This window comes from Coturnix japonica, chromosome 21, assembly GCF_054131305.1.
Source record: "Coturnix japonica strain WE chromosome 21, WE-NBRP24, whole genome shotgun sequence".
Classification (NCBI taxonomy): domain Eukaryota; kingdom Metazoa; phylum Chordata; class Aves; order Galliformes; family Phasianidae; genus Coturnix; species Coturnix japonica.
This window is the reverse complement of record NC_140683.1, coordinates 4290997-4306918: the sequence shown is the minus strand read 5'-3', so window position 1 is coordinate 4306918 and position 15922 is coordinate 4290997. Positions and strand designations below refer to the sequence as shown.

Here is a 15922-nt window from a genome sequence, read left to right as displayed (position 1 = left end):
AGCTCCTGGCTCCTGCCCTGCAGCAGTGTCTCCTCCACCTCCGGAGTTCACCTGAGCTGCCAGCAAACACACCAGGCAGGAGCAGACTGTTCTTTTCCACGTCTTCAGAGACCCTCTGAAGGGGAGGAGGAGGCAGAAGAGCCGATGGGCAGTGGCTGTTAGTGCAGAGTGTCGGACCCAGAGCAGCTCTCCTCCGATCCTCAGTGCTCCATGAGCAGTTCCTGAGCTTCTATTGTACAGCTGTGAAAATGGAGACAAGGCTGAAGGATGGCACGAGAAAGCTTCCAGTGCCACTGCTTTGAATGGAGGAGAAATTTCCTAGTCTCTTTGCCTTGTTAACTTGAACAGGTCGTCCAGATCCCTGGTGCTCATCCAAGAGGATAATTTCTGCTGTTGATAATGAGCTGGGATGGAGGGGAAATAGCTGGAGCTTCACTTCCTCAAGTTGGTAACACTGCTGGAAGGTGCTGAGCTCACAGTTCTGCCCTCATCCCCAGCACCTGCCAGGAGCAGCACTGCACCCTGGGCTCAGCAGCCTTGTGAGTGCTCCTTCAGTTGGCCCATTGGTACGGCCTCACCCAACAAGAAACCATTACTTTTCAAGAAGGCTTATTTTTGAAGATGTGCTTTTATCTGTGCAAAGACTCCATGCAAAGCAAGAGCACAGCACAGTGAAGCAGAGGCTGAAGAGTCGAGTGAAGTCTCTGCTCGCAGAGGTGACAACTGCTCCAGTAACCTGGGCCCATTTGCTCCAGCAGGGTTCTGCTGCCACGCACCTTTGTTTGCCTGTTCCATAGGGATGGCAGAGGGAAGAATTCAGCCTGTCCAAGGCTGTCGGATGTTTCTGATGCAGTATAATGGGAGGTGTGCACCAGGAGGTGTTCCTGCGCCTCTGGTAGCTCAGATCTGTTCTCTGCTCTTGGAGCAGCGTGGGAGAGGGCTTGGAAGGAACTGCTCTCTCTGGCTTCATGACCTTTCTGTTACAGGTTTTTCTTTTGTTATGGTTGTATGTTTCATTGTAGGCCCCTTCTCCTGTGAACCCCAATGCCCTGGACCGCACTGCTGCTTGGCTTTTGAATATGAACATGCAGTTTTTAGAAGATGAAAGCATTGACCCAGATTCCAAGCACAGGGATAAGCTCAGGAATAAGGACGAGCTCAGCCAAGCAGAAAAGGTAAAACCTGATTGGATTGAATAAAGTTTCTAAATAGAGAGAGGATTTCCTTGACTGTGGTTGAGCTGCAGCTGGGGGCAGGCCGGCCCCGTGCTGCCCCACAGAGGCTGTCGGGCTGTTCAGCCCCACTGCTCGCAGGGCGCTGCTGGGGATGGCCGGGGAGGGCTTCACACACTGACTGAAATTACCTTGATGGTAACAAGAGAGGAAAGTGGGAGCCAGGAGTCAGGGCTGCTCTGCAGCATCACCTGGAGCAGCCAGTGCCTGTTACTTCCCCCTGGCTGCAGGGAAAGGAGGGCTTAGAAAATAAATGCACTCAGAAAAGAGACCAGAAGAAACCTACAGGCACCGTCCTGCCTAACTGCAGGGATGTGTAGCAAGGAGCAGCTCCCATGGCAAGAGGCTGTAAGGAGACCTAAAACTTAAGTCCAGATTTTGGACTTGGATGCAGCACTGGGGCCTGGTGTGGCATCGCTGCTCCGGGCTGTGTCTGGGGTCTGGCAGTAAAAGCCAGAGGGTTCAGCTGGAGCCCCCAGTGCCAGAGGTGCCCTGAGCTGCTGCAGAATTGGCACTTCGCAGCAGCCTGGCACTGTAGGGTGGCTGCACTTGGGCATTTGGGATGTTTCCTCACCACACTTTGCTGCATCCCAGTGACCAGGTGCTTCCAGCAGGTCACACAGGCTGCAGGCTTCTCCTTCCATTCACTGTTTCCTGTTCTGCAGCACTGATGTTTCTGGTTCTGTAACAGTAACCTTCCCCTGCTTTGTCATTCCCTTTCGGGGCTCTCACCTTTAAGAGGCAGAGCAGGTGGGAGCTCCCCTCAGCAGTGAGGCAGATGGGAGAGCTCCACCTGCTTTTTATGGGCTCTTTCCTCCTTGTGTATTCCCACAAGCACAGACATGGGCTGGTCACACACTCAGCTGTGGTTAGTTGACATTATTTGTACACGTATAGAAATTGTGAATGTGACCAAAGCAGAGACACCAGTGGGCAGCAGATGAAAGCGGTGCGTCCAGATCCGGGCGTTGTGCATTGTGTTATTGCTGCATTCGGGTACTGAAGGGCTTCAGAGAAGTTCGGTGCTCCTGCAGTTCTGCCGTGGGATGGCAGTGATGGCCTTTGCTGTTCAAGGGCTACACAAGAAGCACCGTGAGCTGCAGGGTGGGTGTTCCCTCAGCCCATTGCCTGCCTTCTGGCCCTGCCTGGGCTCCCATGGGCAGCAGAGCTCACCAGCACCTGCTCCAGGGAGCTGAGGTCGGGGTAGGAACTCATTCCTGCACACCACCAGTCCCTGTCCTAAGGCCACAGGAGCCCCTCAACCCTGGTGTCTCATTGCCACACAGCAGCTTTTGTTACTTTGCTGTCAGATCACTGACTGTCATTAGCACAATCTCTCTCCCCATTACTGTAAGACTTGAAAGGTAACCAGGAGTGAGACAAGTGTTGTAGAGACAGGAGCGACTCCTTCGGGCTCTGAGGCCTCTCCTGCTATCACTTGCACTCACCCTGCTCCTATTTTAAGGCTAGGGTAGGTATTTAATCTTTCCTGTGCAAGCAACTCCCTTCTGTCTGACCTCAGTGCTTCTGTGCATCCGTATGGGCATCTGTGCTTCCCATCCCTCCAGTTTCACGTGCAAACTGTGTCCTTTCAGTGCCTCGGTAAAAACTTTGCTAAAGGAAGAAAACAGCGATCTGTTGTGGCCGTCTGTGCCCAGGTGGGAGGAGCTTACAGCCCGTTCCCACTCAGCCTTCAGCCATCAGGAGGCCCCTCAGCATCACAAGTCTAAAGCCTGGAGGAGCTGAGCTCTTCCTGCAGTCGGTTGTGGAGAGGCTTTTCTTCCAGCAGTGCTAATGTGAGCTGGGCACAGGGCACAGTGGCTACGCTCCCTCCAAAGCAGCTGATCTGTCAGGGAGGCTCCCCAGCAGGACTCACAACATCGGGATACGACAACGTTCCTAACGTGAATGCTTCACGTGGCTGGAGATGGCCGAAGGGCAGGGCCCTGTTTTCAGCTACGCATCCAGTTCAGGATGCAGCATGTTCCACTTTGCTCTTACGCAACAGCCCTGGCCTTGTAACTGCTCTCATGGCCCAGGAGATGATTTGTTTTCCAGCCTGACTCTCAGCTCCTCAGGTGTGTGTTAATTATTCTAAGCTCATTACAGTTAAGTTTTTTTAGTAGACAGTTTTCAAAGATAATTTTGAAATTAAAGTCTTACACAGATTTGCACTGATTTTCCTTTAGCAAAGTGAGTTGCACTGAATGCTTTCCAACAGCTGAACCCGGCTTTGCTGAGTCAGAAAGCTCTGTTTTCATAATTGCTTCATGTGATTCTGCTGCTGTTCAGCTTCAGCTGTGTGATCAGCACAGCCTGTGGGGTCTTGGCTTCATGCAGCAGCTCTTCTGGGACTGAGCCCTGGCTTGCCATCTGCTCGCAGGGTTAGAGATGAGGGGCTGCAGCACTGCCCCTGCCCGGCTCAGCATCTCCAGAGCACTCCTGTTTATTGATACAGGCTGCAGAGCTCGCGCATTAACCCAAAATCCCACCAGTTCAGCTTTTCCTGCCTGTGTTTAGCCCTGCGTGTAGCGTGAGGAAGGTGCATTTGCCATTCACTCACTCTAACCTGCTTTCCCCATGTGAACTGCTGAACTCTGCTAACAGCCCCTTCTCCGAACGTGCCAGCGCCGTGCCAGCCCCGCGGGACACAGCGCCGCTCCCAGCACAGCATGGAGAAGATGGAAGAGGAGGTGTCGGCAAGCGGGGTTATCTGATCCGGGTTTGCAGCTAGGAGAGGGGCACAGTTGGGTTGTGGGGAAACCCTGGCAAGGGCAAAGCTGTGCGTGATTACATGCTTCAAGTGTTTTCTCCTCCTGTCTGTCCCTGCGTGCTGTAGTACCAGCAGGACCTGGTGGTGCTGCAGGACAAGTTGCGCATCTCCAACAAGAAGCTGGAGGAGTACGAGACACGCTTCAAATGCCAGGAGGAGACAACGCAGAAACTGATGCTGGAGTACCAGGCCAGGCTGGAGGAGAGCGAGGAGCGGCTGCGGAGACAGCAGGAGGATAAGGAGATCCAGATGAAGGGCATCATCAGCAGGTACAGGGCAGCTGGGGGAGGCAGCAGGGCTGGCATTAGTGCTGACCACGCTGTTCAATCCTGCTAGTTTCACTTCACCTGAGCCAAGCCATGTCTCTGCTTTTAATCAGCATTCACAAAGGAGTCTTCCTTCCCTGGCCTTAATCACTTAAGCTCTTGGGCAGTGTGCTCTGGGGTTGTCTAGACAAAATTAATAGCCAGAAAAATGATGCATTGAGCCGTTGGTTTGTGTGTAACAGCAGGTGGTGGCAATGCCCGTGCCCACACACAGCTGCTTGTTGTGGGAGCATCTCAGTGTGCCTCAGTGTTGCACTCTCAGCTGAGGGCCCAGACCTTGTCTAGATGGCGGGGGCTGCAGACCAGGGTCTCTACCATTTCATACCTCCTCCTACCTGTTGCAGAGGTGCATATCAGCCTTTAATTACCCAGTGTTGAGGAGGCATCCAACTAAAGCTGTCCCTGCCCTTTCTTTGAGGGCCCTTAGGGCACTTCTTTTGTTCTTCTCATAAATCGTGCTTTTCACAAAGCCAGCCTGTGCCACAGGGAGACAGGAACTGCAGGCCTGCAGGGTTTCCTTTCCTCCAGCTGCCCCCAGCTCTCAGGTCACTTCCCTAAGCAGTACAGACCACTGCAAAGACGATGCACTCTGCATGTTGAAAACATGTTCTTATTTTCTTGTCTGTCTGGCTACCAGGCTGATGTCAGTTGAGGAGGAGCTGAAGAAAGACCATGCAGAAATGCAGGCTGCTGTGGACTCCAAACAGAAGATCATCGATGCACAGGTGAGTCCCTGACACCAAAGACTGCAGCACTCTGGGGGTCACTCTGCCAACATGCAGCCTCCCTGCTGTGCAGCAGCACCAGATCAAGTGCAGTCCAACCACGTGCATGGGGCGCATCAGCACAAAGCTGCTGTCAGTGACAGGGTGGGTCAGCCCTCAGCAGGACAGTGTTCTGTTGGCAGAGCATTTGTATTCCTGCAGCTTTTCCCAGCCTTGGCATTGGGTGGATGATGTGGAGGATGTCAGGGTGGCAGCAGGCCGAGCAGAGAGGACGTGATTGGAGCAAAGTCTTGAGAACGGCACAGCCAACAGAAGGGCAGGGGAATGATAGGAGGAGGGCAAACACACAGAGCAGGGAAGGAAAGTGTGCCTGCAGGGCAGGGGGAGCAGAGGGGAGGAGGCAGGGCCTGTAGCTTGGAGGTGTGGCAGTGCCAGGGGACTGACCTTGTGCGAATGGTCAGCACATGGAGTCAGCTCCCTGCAGGGCTGACCAAGGGCCACGGTCAGTCTGTGCAGGATTGTACCCGGGCTCGGAGTAGGTGATGGTGGAAATACTGTGCTTGGAACAGAGGAACTGAAAATACAGCCCTTCATCTTTTCATTTGTTTAGACAGCTTCAGGTTGTGGCTAGATGCTAGTGAATTGTAGGCTTTCTCTTAATGACTGTATTAATCTCTTGTGAGTCACCACTCATGACTAATTTACTGTATAACTAATTAAAAAGGAGATGAGACAGTGGTAACTTTGCAAAAGGAATCACTGTTTTCCTGTACAGTAATTTGTTCCAAGCCAGTAAATCAGCACACGTTCCCTGCTGCACTGGCAGGTAATGGGGAGCGTGGGGCGCGTGGCTGGGGCTGCAGCCGGCAGTAGCTCCTTTGGGCCCCGCAGTGTTACCTATGGGGCTCTCACCCAAGCCTGTGTGGTGCAGTTTTCTGCTGCTTGTCATCTCACAGTTCATGTGATCCTTGGAGTTACACAGGCAAACGGCTGTACCCCTCTGTGCTGTTTCCGTTCTGCCTGCTCACAGCAGACAGCAGGAATGTGCAGGCATGGCAGGATCAGGCTGCAACACAGCAGCTCTTGCTCTTGTCCCCATGATACTGCACTGGACCCCTTAGTGTAATCAGTGAGGATAAGCTTTGCCATCATAGCCATCCTGGGAGGCCACAAGTCATTTAAGGCATTTATTTACACTAACAATATCAATTAAACACTGACAGGAATAACCACCTTGGGAGAGAACTATGCTTTAGAACAGGAATCTTGCCATCTTCATAACAGCTGCATTAGAGCAAACAACACAACTTCTGTATCATTGAAAAATTAGAAAAGGTACTTTATCTCCATTTTGTTCAGGACCAATGAGGACATCGTATGGTTACATGAATTCAGCACAGATTCTGCTTGTTTAAAAGCCTGATGCGCCAAAGCCTCCGTGAGGCAGGCAGTAACCCTGGGAGCAGAGCAGAAGCTCTGTCAGGGATCTCCTGTAGGCAGAGCTGCTCTCTGCACAACTGCTGCCCAGTGTCCCTGTGGCCATGCCCCAGTGCTCCCCTGCAGATGCTTCTGCAGCCACCTGCAGAGATGGTATTTATTCCTCATAGAAACAATCCTCAAGTTTCATCCTAACCCAGAATTTCAGCGCCTTTCACTCTAGCTTCCCTGAAGGAAACTCAGGCTTTGTGCAAACCCAGCCCAGCTCAGCCCAGCACAGTTCTAATCCAGGCTACAGCCACAGCCATGGAGTCCAACACGGAGCTGCTGGGAGGTTGCAGAGCACCCCAGCATCAACCCGGTCTGGCACACAGAGGCTTCTGGCTGAGCTGTGGCTGCTGCTGTCAGGCCAACCTGGAGCACGCAGCTTGTAGAGGTGTCTGCTCACCTGGCAGCAGCAGGAGAGAACACAGGCAAAGCCATTGGTAGAGCTGCTATCAGCGATGGGCTGCTGAAGGGTCCTGGTGCCAAAGGCCCGTGGGCTGCTGGCTCACAACAACCCACGGCATCGCAGAGACAGGTCTCCATGCTTCCCAATGATGGTTCCCTCTGTCACTTTCTTTGCAGGAGAAACGCATTGCTTCATTGGATGCTGCCAACGCACGGTTAATGAGTGCCCTTACTCAGCTGAAAGAGAGGTACAGCATGCAGACACGTAATGGGATCTCCCCCACAAACCCAACTAAATTGCAGATTACAGAGAATGGAGAATTCAGAAACAGCAGTAATTGTTAACCCGCGGAGGGCGCTGCCGCAGGAGGAGGCCTGGCCAGAGAGACCGTGCAGCAGCAGGTGTGAGCCGCGGCTTCAGAGAACGGCTGCTCTCTCCCCAGAGAACCCAGCTCCTTACTGCGGACGGCGCGCTTGACTGAGCCTTTGTGGGAGATGCTAATGCCAGCACATTGAGGGGACGGAAAGATCAAGTGTGAGATGAGTGGCATAAGGAAATAAGATATATTTGAGAATCGCTGTCACTGTTGGATTTAAATCAGTGTTTAATGTTTAAACAGAAGTAACCTTTTCCTTCCAAGCTGCCCAGAAGATACGCCTCCCCCCTCCCAACAAGGAGTAACGTCCTTGCCGCTGCAGTAAGCAAAGTGCTGGGAGCTGGGCAGAGCCTGCGGCGGGCAGCACCCTCAGTACAGGCAGCACATGCTGGACGAGGGCTGGCAGGAGCCTGGCCTGCTCCGCCTGTGACTCCCCATGGAGCACAGCCCCATCCCCAGAGCAATCCCTGAGCCTTTGGCCTTCCTTATGTAGCTTTTGTGCTGCCACTGACTTTTGCAGTCCAGAGGGCATTTGCACGGCAAGTTAGTGTTTAATTAACTCTGCCCATATAGGGGCAGAGCCCAGCAGGATGTTCAGGGCTTACTCAGTGCAATGTGGGGGCCGTGTGGGTACTGCTGGGGCTGTGGGGCCCTGGGCAGCCCCTATGAGCAGGATAGGCCCCAGGCTGCTGTGCCAGTGGAGGGAGGAACTGGGCCCTACGGAAGGATTTCTTGGTTCCGCTCCCAGCTTCTGCTCTCACAAACACTGGGGACAAGTCTTCGTAAAGCAATAGTTCCAGGGCACTGTGTTCCCTGCCACACACATAACCACAGAACAAATTAAAGGTTACCTGAGCTCGCTGTCCCCAAGCTGTGAGTGAAGTGCAGGGTCTGGATTTGCTGCTGGTGCCCACTGTGGAGGAGAGGGGGAGTGCCAGGCTGCTACAAGGCCAGCTTCGTGCTTGACAAAGGGTTCATGATGGGGATGTCATGCTCTGTGCAGAGATTTTTACTGTTTCTGGGGAGGAAAAAAAGGCAAAGAAACAAGAACGGCCATGAAGAAGCATGAAGATCGGTAATTGTATTTCTTTTCTTTCACAGTATGCATTAGAAAAAAAAAGAGCCCATTTTCTGGAATACTGTCCTCTTTAAATTGGGAATGAGCACTGCATGGAAATTAACCGGCCTGAAGAATGTAAAACATGGTCATAAGGGAGTAACCAACAGGAACAGCAGCCACCACCGAGAGCCCCCTTGTCAGGAGCACTGTGCAGGCATAAGCCAGGATTAGACTTTCCTAACTGCCGAGACGTGCAGCCCCGGCACACACAGACGTGTTGCTCAGCGGAGGGGTCACCTCCTTAACGGGGGATTGTGCCGCTGACCCGCCGCCACGGTGTTTGTTGGTTTGTGGTTGTTGAGTTAGTCCTTCACGACTCCCAGTCTCAGAGCAGGTCGCTCAGACCGAGAGCCAGAGAGATTTCTCTGAGACGCGGATGACAGTGTACAGTGTACAGGACATCTGCCTATTCCTCCCACTAAAGTTTAACACACTGCTGACCGCCTGTCCTAGCTCCTCCTGCCACGTGTAAATGTACAGTCAAAGGTACTAGGACGTTCACTGAGCTCTGCACAGCTTAGGTACCACCTCCAGCCTCGCCGGGCTGCCCAAGCGGGACACGCTGTGCCATAAGCTCTGCACTGCCATGCTGCCCCACAGCTGTAAGGCTCACTAACAGCATCTTTCCTCATGCAATCGCTTTCCAATTTTAAGGTGTTTTTTTTATTATTATTATTTTTGTAAATGTTTTTCTGTTGCCTGGAAGCCCTGGTGCGGCTGCAGCTCCTTGGAGGAGCGAAACATTGCTCTGCACTGAGGTCTCCGCACCCCACCAACGCCTGCAGAATGGTGCAAGTACACAGAGACCCCAGAAGGAGCTCCTCAGAAAATGTAATCACTCAGTAAGTGTTTATGCCAAGTGCAGCATGCGGAGAATAGCACAGATGATGTCTCTGAAGAACCTCACACAGCTGACAAGGTTACAACTGGAGAAAGACCCAGACAGGTTAGGAGCACACAGGGTACTGTGAACAGCTCGGTTCATGCACGTAACTTCTGCCGTTGTCTTTATATACTTAAGAACCCTGCTAAAAAAAAGACTTTCAAACTGCTCTTGCCCTTAGATGTATTTTTAGAGTCGATTGTTTCTGAGCTCCAAAATGTTGGTGTTGGGAGAGATGGAAGTTGTTCAACATAAAGGAGTGGAAGCAGTACCAGGGCACAGGCAGCGCTTCCATTTGTATGTGGACAAACGGGGGGTGCAGTCAGTGTGCTCTGAGAGCTGGATAAAGACAGACCCACCCCCAGCACAGCTGGTTAGTGCTGAAGCAAAGTGCAGTAAATCTGCTTGTCCCCCCCCAGCCAAGGCGCTGCTGTTATACCTCCAGACCCCTTTTCCCTTTCTTTTCCCCCCCTAAGATCTGGCAGAAAATCCTGGGTAGCCTCAGATGTGCACAACACTGAGCACCCCGTCCTGCTGCAGCAGCAGCTGCTCACGTCAGTGAGTGACTAAAGAATCAAATCCTCCAAGTCCCAGTGCCGATACCTCCTGGAGCTGCTCAGTTTCCTAAGCCAGTATGAAACAAAATCCCAGTCAAAACGATATCTTACAGCGGAGCTTCCCCAGCCCCCTGTTCCTGTGTCTCTTTATGCTGCGAGCATCAACAACTGGACCTAAGTACCACCCTCCCACATCAAGGTTTGGGGATAGGTTTTAAGATCCAGGCTCAGCTCAGTTCTGTTACTTCTGTTTGTGTTTCTGTTATTTATGAACTGTACATTTATGTGTGTGTGTGTGTGTGTGTGTGTGAGTGGCAGTGCCAGGTACTCAGCTGCAGCCCCAGCCCTGGTTCCTGATGTAGCAATAGAGGCAGTTGATACAGGAGCTGCTCCCAGCACCGCGGCAGAGCAACCACTACACGTAACGTTCTGTGACCTGCTCCGTTTCCTTTCTCATTCTTGCGCTTTCTAAAACAAGAGGCTGTTCTAGTGCAAACTCGTCCAAGTGTAAACAGAACTAAAACACACTCAGATTTTTATCTTAATACGAGTCTTAATATTTTTTGTAAATGTTTTCAGTGTTTACCGTATCTATCTCACTAACGGTTGTAAATAGTAATGTACTTCTGGTGCTGCTTATTTGGTCAAGATCTGGCTGTATCTCACTGCTGTTCAGCAGAGGTGGATTCCAGCTGGCAAATCTGGATCCCACCCCAGGTTATGGATTTCAGCCTCCTCCCCATGGGGCACCTGAGGGAAGGGGGAGCAGCCAGGATCCAGGTTTGAGGCTGGTCCCACCTCAAAGATTCTGTTCTAAGAGTTTTGATTTGGCGTTTTGTTAATCTGTAGCAAACTGTCCTGGGAAAAAAAAGAAAATGAGGAAAAAATTGTGTAAAGGGGGATGAAACGGACTGAACAATAATCTGCGGCCTCTGCAGACTCTGAGTACCAGGGATTATGGGTTAAGTGCAGTGCCAACTAACCAGAGGGACTCAGGTCCTACCCCGTGCCCATCAATACTGCAGCGCAGTCACCAGCCCCTTCTGCACCAGATGAAGGAAATCCTGCTGCCATCCAAAGAGTCCTGTGTTACTCTGCATTGTCATTTGAGTCTGGTTGGTTTTGTTTTCTGCTTGTAAAGCACTGATTGCACTGTGAGAACATGCTGAGTCTGCCGGCCTGGCAGCCAACCCGCAGGTCACTGCAGGGCGCAGGACACGGGTTCTGCTGTGAATATTCCTAAAGGGAGAAGGGACGCAGCGGACCTGAGTGAGATCCCACAGTGTCTGCTGGGAGAGCAGTCCCCAAACTGCATCCAGTGCTGAGAATGCTCACAGGCTTCTCCTGTTACTTAAATCCATACCAACGTGCAACACAAGACACACACTAAGGTCTGATCCAGGACTCACAGCACCCTACCCAGCATGGAGAGTGTGGGCTCACAGCCAGCACCATTCCCCAGCCCCAGAGGACACTGCTCAGCCACAAGTCTCGGCTGCGTGGCCTTGTCTGAGCCCTGGGCCAGCCCTGCGCAGGTTACTGGCACCTTTTCCCTTGAGGAATATTAGAGGGAGGTGATGGGGGGAGTGGGAGATGACAGAAGCATGGGCTTCAAACCAAATCCAGTCTTGAGAGCATTATCCAACATTCAAAACCAATCATGCTTTGACAAAGGGTGTCGCGTTCAAGCACTGACTTCACAGGTTCCCTGAGCTGTGACATTGCTGTAAATTCCACGTGGTTCTGCATCAGCTGCCAGCACCCCAAAGTGCAGTCTCCATGTTCACATATTCCTTTATCATACATCACTGTGTCTTAAGATATACCTCTCTCTGTATATCTGCTTAAGCTGATACTTGTTCCCGATAAGCAGTCGCTATGTTTTATATCCTCTTATAAAGAAAAAAAAAACTCTTTTTGTAAGTATGTTTAAAAACAAAACAAAAAAGCAAAGTGGAAGTGTTTGCTGAATCTCCTTCAGCTCCTTTTAAACTATGTAATAATGTACAGAGAAAGTTGTTGGTGTTCAAAGAAATGATGTGGCCGTGCAATTTATGTACATTTGCAATTAGAAATATTAAAGATTTATTTAGATATTTTATATAAGTGCTCCAGCAGCTCTGCTCAATCCTTTCCAGGCTGCAGTGCCCTTGACAGCCCCGTGCAGCCACATCCCCCACCCACTTCCCAACCCCCTTGGGGTGGGCACAGACCCCATGTGCAGATGGGGTTTTTTTCTTCTCTCAGGAAGAAAAAGCAGCCCAGGAAACCCAGGGCGTCAGAGTGCTCCAAGGAGAGACTGATTAGTCAGTAACACCTTGATTGGAATAAAACCTCTTCAGCATCCTGTTACCGCTTCATCAGAGCAGAGCTCCATTCTCAGCTGCAAATACCCACAACAGCTCCGTGCACTGACAGCTTCCAGCACTGGAGCCTCCCAGCATCTGGCTGAACCAGCAGCTCTGAGCGCAGCGCTGCTTCTCAGAAGGGCAAAGCTGGGAGAAGTGAGGCTCAGAATTGAAAATCAGCAGCCAGAACCACAAGGGGCTGGGTACTGCTGTGTGTTTGCTTGAGCTTTTTAATCTGGAGAGTTATTTTTACCCAAGACTCATCAGCATTAATAATGTTCTTAATGTGACCATTGCACATCTGTATCAAGTTCTGTTATGTCACAGTCAATCCATAGGTTGCAGACTCTGTGTGATGCCACAGTACCTCCACCCCGGGGCAGGAGCAGCACAGCCTTAGTTGTAGGCAGCCTTTGCCCTGCCCCACTGCCCTGGCAAAGCTGCCCTCCTCCCCAGCACTGTGCACCAGGAGCTCACGGGCCAAAGAACAGTAAAGCTCCATGAGAGTGACACGTGAATGTCACTGGCCTTGTTTTCATATGGGACATGCAGCTGGAGCACAACTTCCCTATGGCCTCTGGCAAAAGAAGCCAAGCAGCACATCTACCTCCCTCCCCTTCTGTAAGCAGCCGTCCCACAGGGGTTAGACCAAGACCCAGAGCAAACGCTCTTTGGAGATGCAATTGGGAGCAGCCAACACACAAATCTCCAAAGCCTCAGCTCTAGAGATAGGGAGCAGAGCTGCTCCCTGCCACAGAAGTCAATAGAAACAGGCTAGCAGAAAGGAAAGGGCTGAAAGAACAAGAGTCATTAGTGGAAGCTTGTTTGTGCTAATTAGATCATTATCTGGAAACTATCGATGTTACTATTTCAGCTCCTCTTCATGTTTACAACTTCATTTTATCCATGTCTACCAGGGAAGGCTACAGCAACACTCAGGGTACAAAGGCTGCAGAGCTTCCCATTCCAACCCTCCCTCCCACAGAACCCTCCAGCATCTCCCCAGCTCCACGGCAGGACAGGGAAGAGCACAAAGGCTCCCAAATAGAAGCCAGCTCCAGTGCCCCAACACTACCCTGAAACACCAATTAAAACCAGTGTTAGAAGGAGATTAAAGCCACAGAGCCAGCGATGTGGGGACAGCGGGAGGGCAGTAGAGCAGGCTGCACACTGCTGTCATTTAATGCACCGTGTCACCTCTGCCTGGCTCCATTAGCAGCAGAGCTGCTCACAAGCTCAGGTTTGATTCACGCTGCCTTCACTCAGGGGAAAATGTTTTCCAGTTTGTCATTATGTGCCCTGCACTATTATTGATCTTAGAGAGACACTAGGAGGTTATTCAGTTATTAAAAACGAGGTGAGGGGAAGAGAGAGAGAGATTTGGACACCTGTAGGATTCCTGCAGTTTCCCACCCGACATTAAGCACAGCGCCACGTCACATAAATAATATTGATGTAGGCCCTTAACATTATCAGATTTCCCCATTGCTGGTGTGAGCTGTAATTGAATAACCCTGACCGTTGGATTTTTCACATCTTCGAGTAGAACCTGAACAACGCAGATCCCAAGCTGTTGCTTTTGATTTATTACAGTCAGTTTGTTTCTACCTGGAACCCAAACTCATCTCCCTGAGCTACAGGAGAACAGCAAGACTGGGACAGACATGAGGCCAGAAACTCAGGCTATAAACTATAAACTGGGGAGATGGGCTTGGAGTGTGTGAAGAACATTCCTACTTTCAGCTGCAATGGCAGCTGCAAGCAAGACTGCTTGGGTCTGCATTGCTGTAATTGGCTTTTGATTTTGTCTTGAGAACCTGATGGACTGACTCTAAGGATGCCAGGATGGGAACATGAGGACACTAAGCTGAATGTTTGCTACCCTGGGCCAACACTTGTCTGCTACCAAATGCTGTCCTTCGGGCTCATTATGCACTCATCATAATACCCCAAACATGCCTCCATCCCAAAAAGCTCCCAGCCTCCACAGTGTGACCACTCCTCGCTGAGCAACCGCTCTTCAAAAACAAGGTGAGAGAACCTCACATCAATTAGAATAAAGGTATGTATGATAGAGTCCCTCAAGCTCCACCTGCATTGTAAGAAACAGTATAAAAATAGCTTAAGAGAGGGGGTGTCAGAGAAGACACCACCACAGACAAGTCAGACACAGACCATCTCTGACTTCTGGGACCAGCCAATGGTTAATGGTGAGACTGTTTAATCTAACATGCTTGGTAGAGCCTGCATTTATCCCCATCAATCCAAAAGAACTTGCAATCTGTTGCTTCAATAAACTGCACTGTTCACTAATCCAGCCACAAGAGCTCTCCATCCGAGCATGGCTCAAACTCTGCTAACAAACAGTGGCTATGTGAACGCACTGGGATGCCACCAGACCAATCGGGCAGTGATGCTGAATGCCATCAGACAGACTGCATCGCTGTGAACCTAAGCTCAACCACTAACTCCTCTGATAGCTGAGGACAAGCTGGAATGTACACAAGGGGGTTATTTTCTGCCAAATTATGTTGCCCTTTAATACAACAGTACAATTGGAATACACAGAAAGGTCAGTGTGGCTCTGCTGCACTCAGGAGGTGTGAAGCAAGAACGTATTTAGCTCCTCCTGACCTTTCCTGCAGAGCCCACCTGCATCCCTGGGCTGAGCTCTGGTTAAAACACCAGCACACAGCCCCTGCTGCACCACTGAACAGAAGTGTACTCAAATAAATCACCTCAAACTTAGTAGATGCCATTAGCTACTAACAAACACTCCGGGCCTATGGGTGAAGGTAATTCAATATGATGTGCTTGGGCATGCAAGGTAATAGGTTTCAGCTGAATACCATGTGATGTAATCTCTTCAATTGGAGGTTAAATGAGGCTGAGACAGGGACCAGGTGGATTTATTTGGGTAGCAGGTTTTTTTGTTTTTGCGTGCACCTGTCTGTGTGCTTAAGGTGAAGAGAAGGTAAGGAAAGCAGCATTAAAAGCATGAGCTCTGCTACACGCAATTGGGGCAGGGCTGGCACAGGGCTCAGCTCTTCATCCTGCTGAAACAAACCAAGCAAGCAGGGCTGTCCTACCTTCTGCACCCTCATGACCACAAGCTGCTGGTGCCTCTGCTGTTCAGTGAGCTGATTCAGAAGAGAGCCGTGATTTCTCCTCCCAGAACAATGCACTAACACAAGAAAGCTGGCAGCAGTAACTCGAGCAGCAATTAGAGACACAGACACAAGGAGAGGCAGCAATGATCTCACATTTTTAGGACAGTTTCTACTTACTGAACACACCTGAGCACTTGCAACAGAACCTGGATGTGCTTGCAGGCATTAGCAGCCACACCAGCTGGCACCTCTGCAAGTAGAATCACTGCAAATAGGATCAGCTCCAAAACCAGCCATTCCCTGAGAGCAGTGAGCACTCAGCTGGGGCTCCGCACTTACTCAAAGGGGTGCAAATCATCACCTGCAGCACTTCACAGCCAGCAATCCCAGTCAACATGAAGGAAAGCTCCAGACCCCCAGGTCCAAGGCAGGACCAGCAGTACAAAGAGGATGAAGCTGACAGCCAGCATCAGGGCTGCAAGAACAGAGCACCTCTGACTTGGCCTTACCCAAGGGAAGGAGCTGGGGATGCTCAGAGCCCTTCAGTCAGCCCTCACAGCACTCCCTGCCCTGCTCCCCCGCTC

The 15922-nt window shown here is 51.1% G+C and overlaps 2 protein-coding genes across 21 annotated transcripts in view; one reads left to right on the top strand and one right to left on the bottom strand.

Moving 5' to 3' along the window:
- Positions 1-10756, top strand: part of DAB2IP (DAB2 interacting protein) — a 155657-nt gene extending 144901 nt beyond the window's left edge. For 16 of the 18 annotated variants that reach the window (XM_085520864.1, XM_015878976.3, XM_015878973.3 and 13 more), the window contains 4 exons: positions 1023-1175; positions 4072-4274; positions 4969-5056; positions 7121-7527. In XM_085520864.1, the coding sequence (XP_085376990.1) occupies positions 1023-1175; positions 4072-4274; positions 4969-5056; positions 7121-7288 (612 nt within the window). In that variant the 3' untranslated portion in view covers positions 7289-7527. Of the gene's footprint in view, positions 1-1022; positions 1176-4071; positions 4275-4968; positions 5057-7120; positions 7528-8421 lie in introns of those variants that run through there. The other 2 variants (XM_015878974.3, XM_015878975.3) reach the window with 2 other exon arrangements.
- TTLL11 (tubulin tyrosine ligase like 11) overlaps positions 6230-15922 on the bottom strand; it is a 46258-nt gene continuing 36565 nt past the window's right edge. For 2 of the 3 annotated variants that reach the window (XR_001558665.3, XR_014936156.1), the window contains 2 exons: positions 8172-8338; positions 6230-7180 (listed from right to left, as the gene is read on the bottom strand). The gene's annotated coding sequence lies outside the window, so the exon portion shown is untranslated. Of the gene's footprint in view, positions 7181-7973; positions 8339-15922 lie in introns of those variants that run through there. The other variant, XR_004309129.2, reaches the window with a different exon arrangement.